Source organism: Dermacentor albipictus, chromosome 1 (assembly GCF_038994185.2).
Source record: "Dermacentor albipictus isolate Rhodes 1998 colony chromosome 1, USDA_Dalb.pri_finalv2, whole genome shotgun sequence".
NCBI classification, from domain to species: domain Eukaryota; kingdom Metazoa; phylum Arthropoda; class Arachnida; order Ixodida; family Ixodidae; genus Dermacentor; species Dermacentor albipictus.
In genome coordinates this window covers 232907956-232916486 of record NC_091821.1, presented here as the reverse complement: position 1 = coordinate 232916486, position 8531 = coordinate 232907956, and the positions used below count along the sequence as shown (strand labels likewise).

The 8531-nt window shown below is 44.0% G+C and overlaps 1 protein-coding gene and 1 long non-coding RNA gene across 2 annotated transcripts; one reads left to right on the top strand and one right to left on the bottom strand.

Annotated features, from left to right (window-relative positions):
* Nucleotides 1-803: 803 nt before the first annotated feature.
* Nucleotides 804-1571, bottom strand: LOC135897256 (uncharacterized). Its single transcript, XR_010562987.1, has 3 exons — nucleotides 1476-1571; nucleotides 1219-1413; nucleotides 804-941 (listed from the first exon to the last, which is right to left on the bottom strand). It is a non-coding gene; the product is annotated as an uncharacterized lncRNA (long non-coding RNA).
* A 923-nt stretch (nucleotides 1572-2494) lies between these two features.
* On the top strand, nucleotides 2495-3565 carry LOC135897269 (cilia- and flagella-associated protein 298-B-like). Its single transcript, XM_065425864.2, has one exon. It carries the CDS (start codon nucleotides 2657-2659, stop codon nucleotides 3383-3385), a length of 729 nt encoding a protein of 242 aa, XP_065281936.1. The 5' UTR covers nucleotides 2495-2656; the 3' UTR covers nucleotides 3386-3565.
* The last annotated feature ends 4966 nt before the right edge of the window (nucleotides 3566-8531 follow it).

Below are 8531 nucleotides of genomic sequence, written 5' to 3'. Positions count from 1 at the left end.
TACAAAAACTCATGAGACATGGCTACGGCCAAGCCAGTTTAGCAGGTACAGCAACTCTACTGGCACAGGTTCTGCTGTTGCTTGGCAGTGTAAGCCAGACATCAACTCTTTGTCAGCCCATTGAAGCTGACAACAGCTGCACCCATGTTAACGAAACATGAATGCTGGAAAGGGTGACATCTACCTGCAATGCATACCATCCAAAACGAGTGCTGAAGAAGTATAATGCTTGCAACATGCACACCAATTGTTCCAGCTAACCACTTGATAACATATGCTCTATTTACACGACAGAATATAGCACAATTTCTGACGAGAGTGGACAAAAATGACAGCATGATATAGAGAATGAACCACACAAGCTTTAATAGCAATGAGCGGGCAAAAAAAAAAAAAAAACTAGTCTATCAGCTATAATACGCAATTGAAACAGCGACACATAGGTAATTAGGGCTACTTGGCATGGGTTTGGGCGGCGGCCCCCTGTTGCTCCTGCATCTTTTTCATGAGCTCTTCGTCCTGCATGGACAATGCGGTGAGCTTCTTGCCAATCCGCTCATGAATGTCCAGATACTTGGCCACGCACCTGTCCAGACACACACTCTCGCCCTTGGAGAGGTCCGCTTCACGGTACTTTGTAGGGATGCACTTCTTTTGGCAAGCCGCCGTCATGCGGTTGTACATGTCTGACATCATTTCAATTTCGAGATCAGCTACAAGCTGAAGCTTGGAAGGATCTAACTGAATGTTGGCCGTCATTGCGTTATCTTCCTGAAGTAATGACGAACGAGCGTTGCGAGCTGACCTCGACCTCAGGCTAGACTGCTCCCCTTGGTGCTGCTTTCATACGTTCCCGCACTTTCATAGCTTCATAACGTTGCTTGTCAATAAGATTCTTCGCAAACACAAATCCACCAATGCCAGCGATAGTTATGACCGTCCTGTAAAGTCAAGGGACACGTGTTAATTGAATGTGTATACTTGGTATGTAAATGTGAAAAGCCACTTGGCAAACATTACGAGAAAACTTTTACTTTAAGGCAGCTTCTAAAGTACAAACATAGTCAACACACATCACTTCTGCAACCACTCTCTCCGGTGAATGAAGACGCAAATTTTGAATTACTCAAGTTCACCCACGTGGTTCTCCCTAAAGACAAGAACAAGTGAAGTAGTAAGAAGCAGTGCACATTAGAACCCTTACCAGCCTATGCTTACTTTCGTCACCTTGCTTAACCGCATCTGGAAACGTTATTAAACGTTCGTGAACATTAGATGAACCATGCCTTACTATCAAGACAGCAGACAGACATGCGACCCACCATCAGCAAGCAGGCGTGTTCGACCGTACCACTTTTTCTCGCCGTTAAAAGATGGCGCGTGTATTGGTATAACGTAAATGAACCGAATCACCTATAAAAAATCGTGAAATCAGCAAACTTACAGCCATAAAGTTTTTACGTTTACAACAGTACCTGCTTTCATTTTATACCGCTACCAAGAGTCTCGTTTTGGGTCGTTTTTGAATGTTTCGGTCACGTTCAGCGTGGTTCCGGTTGTTCAGAGTGTACTATATTGGGAGAGTGGATCCAGCGAGGGCTTCACGCCGAGGCATTTTTTTATTGAAAATCTAGATAGCGCCACCGTCGCCTTCTTCTGAACGCCCCCGCGCACGCCGGAGGCGCCGGCCGTCAGAGCGTGCCGAACAGAAGCACGGCCAGGCACGGCCGCAGTCGAACGCAGCGTTGCAGTTGCGTTCGAGGATGACCGTGAATCGCGTTTGTAGTTTGCTTTCCTTTTTAATTCTTATGTGCGTGTAGCGTTCTCTTTGATTACCGGCTTTCATATGAGGCCGTTCTCTACTCCGGAAAATACGGCAAAAGATTGTGGGTATGCATCAGATCGAAGCGCAGGCTTTCCACCTTGTGTAGATACTTCCTGGCCTTCAATGATACGCACACAATGCCTCAGTATGTACTTTGCATCAAAGTGCAGCTCACAAATGGAGCCGGTGGCTTCCAAAGGGCCGATCGGTGCGGTGAAGATTGAGCTCCCGCACGCGTCGCCTTTCTTCATCTTTAGGGACTCCGAAGAGCGAGAGCTTGGCCTGACCTTTCAAACTACTGTATACGGTTTTGCAACCCTCTAGACAACAGTAGTTATTTCATCGAGGTGTGCTCACCCTCTCATCTTTCGAACACTCTGCCAAGTCGTCGAGTTCAGTAATTTTATTGTTTTTTTTTCGCACATACTAGGAACAAAAATTGTCGAAAAAAAAAACAAGCACGACGGTGCGTCGAGCAGACGACAGCTCGGCGCCGCTGTAACCACCGTCGGTAGGCGCGGATGGAGCGGGGGATTGGCCGGAACGTCTGAAAGAAAAGATGAGCTTTAAGGAGAATGCGACTGCAGCGCCGCCGCAAATTTCAACGTTTTTGCTTCACTCTCGCCGCTTGCCGTGGCCCCCGTTGGACCCACTCCTCCATTCCAGTATAGGTGCTTTCTCTATGATAGGTGTCCTGTGATTCTAGTACACGCTACCCATGCCCATTTTTTTCTCTATGATAATGTCGGTGTCGGCTTATATCGTGTTATTGTTGTGATCTCGACCAGCCTTTGAGCCTCGTTATTGTTCAAACGTATTCAGTTGACAGTCATGGTAAAGATAAAGGTTAATTGTGAGAACGCCGTTCAGTTTCTCGTCGAAGCCTCTCTGTGCACGACGTTGGACGCACTTGTGCATGACCTCACATATATATACAACGGAGTTCTCGTTATTCGTCAAGCCGCAGCCAATATTGGAGGCTTTGCCAGACGGCTCGCCGCACATACTGAGGAGCTGCCGGATACACCAGCATCAGCACCACACTCGACACTGGCTGAGCCAAGCGTGATCCTAATGAAAATAACGGCGGAAGCATTGGCGAGGGTGTCAAGTGCCCAGCTGGAATCCGGGAAATGTCTTACCAAGGACACAATTGTCCGCACAAAGGAAATGCTAAAGGAAACTTTAACCGCCCTTGAGCTTCCTGAAGCAGCAGAAGAGGAGCGAAAACCACTGTTAATAAGCGTGGACAACGGGGAGATTGCTCTCTCCCAATGCGACGCAAAACTTTGGTGGGCGGGAAAAGAATTGTGTCGTGAAAATGAACTGCGTAATTATTTTGGAAACAACGAAAAAACGACAGTGACTGTCACGTTGTCCTCACAAGCGCCTGCAAGAAACAAACCTGCCGAAGCGCAATTTAATGAGTACCTGCTTTTTCAAACGAAGCGTCAAAAGGATTTTGAAGATCTTGATCCAGATGATGAAGCTGAGGCTTATGATAGAGACTATTTGCGGAAGTCTGTGCATGGTCTCATGGACATAAAATGGAAGCCTTAGCAGCATATTCGGCTAATATGGAGCGACCAGGAGCATAAGGTGATTTCCAATGCTGTCTGACCACTGATGTCATGTGGACCATGCAGCGATTTGCGCAAGCTAGTAATGTCCAATTTTATTGTTTTTGTGTAACGTACGGTCCACTGCTGGAACATATAAAACGTGTCGGAGCCACAGTAATCAACTTGTGTACTGTTTTTTATTTGTGAAGTAACATGCTAAATTCAGGAACATGAACCATGTACTATATGATAACAGATCTTTATGCACACTGACATGCAGAAAGTGTAAAAAAAGAAAAAAAGCCACGCTGTGTTATCACCAGCCTATTTTTTATGTCCACTGCAGGACGAAGGCCTCTCTCTGCAATCTGCAGTTACCCCTGACCTGTGCCAACTGATTCCAACTTGCACCTGCACCTGCAAGTTTTCTAATTTCATCAGCCCACCAAGTTTTCTGCCATCCTTGACTGCACTTCCCTTCTCTTGGCACCAATTCTTGAATGGTCCACCGGTTATCCATCCTACACATTTCATGGCCTGCCCAGCTCCATTTTTTTCTCTTAATGTTAATTAGAATATCAGCTATGCCCGTTTGCTCTCTGATCAACACTGCCCTCTTCCTGTCTCCTAACGTTTTGCCTAAAATTTTTTTGTTCCATTGCTCTTTGCGCGGACCTTAACTTGTTCTCGAGCCTCTTTGTCAACCTCCAAGTTTCTGCCCCATGTGTTAGCACTGGGAGAATGCATTGATTGTACACCTTTCTTTTCAACAGTAGTAAAGTTCCAGTCAGGATTTAACAATGTCTGTCGTATGCACTCTAACCAATTTTTGTTCTGTAAATTTACTTCTCATGATCAGGGTCCCCTGTGAGTAATTGATCTAGGTAAACACTCCTTCACAGACTCAAGAGGCTGACTGGCAATCTTGAACTCTTGTTCCCTTGCCAGGCAATTGACCATTATCTTTGTCTTCTGCATATTGATCTTCAACCACTCTTACACTTTCTCTGTTAAGGCCCTCAATCATTTGTTATAATCGTCCCCAGTGTCGCTGAACAGGACAATGTCATCTGCAAACCGAAGGTGCTTGAGATATTCGCCGTTGATCCTCACTCCTAAGCTTTCCTATTTTAATAGCTTTAATACTTCCAAGCACATAGCGATGATAGCATTAGAGAGATTGTCTCCCCTTGTCTGACCCCTTTATGGGTATCTTCCTACTTTTCTTGTGGAGAACCAAAGTAGCTGTGGAATCCTTATAGATATTTCCAAAGATATTCATGTATGCCTCTTGTACTTCTTGATTACGTAATGCCTCTATGACTGCTGGCATCTCTACTGAATCTACTGCCGTTTTTTAATCTATGAAAGCCATATACAGAGGCTGATTGTACACTGCAGATTTCTCAATTACCTAATTGATTACATGGATGTGATCTATTGTAGAATATCCCTTCCTGAAGCCAGCCTGTTCTCTTGGTTGACTGAAGTGTTGCCCTTATTTTATTGGAAATTATCTTGGTGAATATTTTATGCAATGCTGAAAGCAAGCCAATGGGTCTATAATTTTTCAAGTCTTTAACATCTCCCTTCTTGTGGGTTGGTATAATTTTGGCATTCTTCCAGTTCTCTGATACACTTGGAGTCGCAAGGCATTGTGTATAAAGGGCCACAAGCTTTTCAAGCATATCTCCTCCATATTTGATTAAGTTAACTGTTATTTCATCTTCTCTTGCCGCTTTTCCTGGGGTCATGTCTTGCAAGGCCATTCTAACTTCATCGCTAGTTATACTTCGAAGGAGCCTCTGTATCCTGTTCATTGCTGCTCCGAATGAAGGTAGTGTGGCTGCTCTGGGTACTGTACAGGTTAATATAGAATTCTTCCACTGCTTTTACTATATCTTCAAAATTGCTGATGATATTACCCTGTTTTCAAAAGATGTAGTGCCAACAGAAGCAGCACACCAATGAAGAAACAAACAATAATAGGACAAGGTGCTTTGTCCTGTTATTGTTTCTTCATTGGTGTGCTGTTTCTGTTGGCGCAACATCTTTTGAAAGCTATGAACCAACTAGGCCCCTAACATGTTGTATTACCTTGCTTATCTTTGAGTGCATGCATCTTGGCTTGTCGTATGCCAAGTTTTCCACTCGCTGATTTCATGCTGCATCCATTATTGTACTGCTTCCTCAGTCTTCTGTAATTTCGGATGTCCCTTACTTTCTCCTTGTTGATCAGTTTTGACTGTTCCGTGAATTCTATCTGATCTCGCGAGTTGGACACTTTCATGCTTTGTCATTTCTTTATTAGGTCCTTTGTTACTTGGGAGAGCTTACCTACTGGTTGCCATAGTGCCTTACCTTCCACTTCAACTGCTGCTTCTGAAATCAGCCTACTTACAGTTTCATTCATTACCTCTGTGTCATGTTCGTCTCTCTGTTCTAAAGCTGCATATTTGTTTGCAAGCACCAGGCTGAATTGGTCTGCTTTTACCCTTAGTGCATCTAGGTTGGCCTGTTTCTTCTTGACTAATTTTGCTCTTTCACTTTTCATATTGAGGGAAATCCTAGACCGCACTTACCCTAAATCCTAGACCGTACTTTACCCTACTCAACACTTCTACATCCTGCACTACACTAGGATTGGCAGAGAGTATGAAATCTGTTTCATTTCTTGTTTCTCCATTAGGGCAATATAGGAACAATTGTGTATGTGCCACAGCTAAAAATTGTACTTCACTGAAAGAAAAAATTGAAAACATTTCAACTATATTAGTAGACTCAAACATCTCAGAGGCAAACTTCATTTACCACCTTCCATGTGGTGGGAACGTATTGCAACAGTGTACACATTTTGTTTCTTCAACAAGGAAGGTGTTGAGGTGCTTCAGCTGTTTTTATATAGTGCCACGTTTTCTGCACGTTACAAGACTGTACTTACACTTGCAACTTTTTAGACATTTCTTCACATACATTCATGACATATCATATTTCATCTTCCGACTTTTTTTCTACAGGGAGGCATGCCCTCGAGCACACTCTCAATGCATTTCCATCATGAAATCATGTCACATTTTGGAGCTTACATTTTGTCCAATGCATTTAACACTACCTCTGTATTTCGAACTAACAAGTGCCACTTGCTGCCTTCTCTGACTGAATTTATGGATATGCATAATTTTAACATTGCCTTATGCAAACGTAAAAGCACCTACACAAAATGAAATGCCACTGAAGTAGGTTGTCTGTGGAACCTTCTGCTATTCTATATTGTAGTACCAGACAGTGTGGCCATAATGGTGAAAATCCACATGCAATTAAATTGTTTAGCCACAAGACATTGACTTTGTCTTAAATGTTCCCTCATGCAAACCACCCTTAATTCTTAATATAGTAGAAAAATGTTTGCTGTGATCAGTAGCTTTGGCATGAATCTTGCAGTTGGCTATTGCTTAGCAAACGATGTGAGCAGCTATAGTGTGATACACCTCATTTAGCACATTCGCATAGTGACACTCGTCTAATGTCTGGCAAATAAACTGTTTAATTGCACAGAACGCACAATGCATTTAGGACCTCTGTGACAGCATGTGCCAATAAATAACCTGTTAAAAAAAATATGCGGATCCCACGCACTGTTGGAATCAATGTAAGCAAGGCTTTCTAGGCCGTTTGCTTTGATTGACTATAATTAGTGATGATGTTGATGGTGAATGTGTAATTTCTTCAGCATTTAGTCCAATACAAGAGCAGTGAATTGATGCTAAATGTTACCTTGTGCACACAACTGCTGTTTGTCTGCGTAACACACAGGGAGACGTGTTTACTTGAGCTGCTGTTGTGCACCATTGTTCAAAATGTCCGAGAGGGTTGATCGTCATCATTTCATCTCATGGCACTCGCATCATAGCAGAAGTGTTAAACTTTAATCGAATTATGGGGTTGTATCTGCCAAAACCATGCTTGGATTATGAGGCACGCCATGGTGGCGGACTCCAGATGAATTATGACACCCTGGTGTTCTTTAAAGTGCACCTAAATTGAAGTGCACTAGTGGTTTTGTATTTCGCTCCCGTTGAAATGTGGCTGCAATGGTCAGGATTGAACTCGCAACCTCGATCAATGCCATTGCCGTCAAGCTACCGCGGCGGGCTGAGAAGTGTTGATTTGATGTGTGACCGATTTCGTAGCATTGCCTAGACCCTACGGTGCTTTAATGTGACTTTGCGTCTGCATGCCCTGCATCAGTTGTCCGCTTGACAAATTTGCGTGGTGTTTATTTTTCAGAAATAGCAGAAGTGTATCGTATCGTACCTTCCCTTTTCCTCCAACCGCCGTTTTATTGCCTTCTCACGTCTTTTCCTTATCCCACCCTCTCCCCCTGTGTGGGAACTGTGAGAGTGGCAAGGCTGTTATTCATTTGCTTTGTGATGGCCTTGGTTCTACCCATTCTTTATCTCCCCTCCCCCTTCCTCTCTACAGTTATATCTACACCCCCTATGAACATTAGTAGAAAGGTAAGCACTGCAGTTTCTGCAATGCTTTTGAGGGGGGCCATGGATAATTACAGCTGTCAAGAGCTTTGGTGACAATCAGGCAGCTCCAGAGAGCATTGTGCACATGCCACATGATGGAAAGGTCCAAACGGGTTTCTCGCATGGACTTTCCTCTTTGCCACGCTCCTGCCATGTATATACATGCTCCGAACCACCCAGTAACGCGGTGTGCCAGACAGCAGCAGCGCAAAAGTCGAAGGAAGAGGCGAAGAAAGCTTTGCTTTAAAACAAGTCTCCTATGCCATAGTTTCCCAAATGCATGGCTCTCTAGAGGCTTTTACGTTTTTTTTAAAGACCAAGGCAATTTTGCTCACTGATTGATGCTCAGATTTAGTTTGCAGCCATTGAAGAGAGAGTGGCATAGCCAGTACGATATATAGAAGTCGCGTAAGCCCCCCCCCCCCCCCCCCCCTCCGTTCCTCAACTTGCAACATCACTTTTCTTATGGACACTGCTTTGTGGATGTTTCAGTGATTATACTGTTGAGCGCTAACATCTAAAACAACATTGATTTAAGATCACTGAAAAGCTTTTAACAAAACTAGATTACCAGCCGCAAGGTCTATGCAAGCTCATGAGGCGCAGGTG

Excerpts from the sequence above, each read along its gene's own strand:
- LOC135897269 (XM_065425864.2), top strand. The coding sequence starts at position 2,657 with ATGGTAAAGATAAAGGTTAATTGTGAGAACGCCGTTCAGTTTCTCGTC.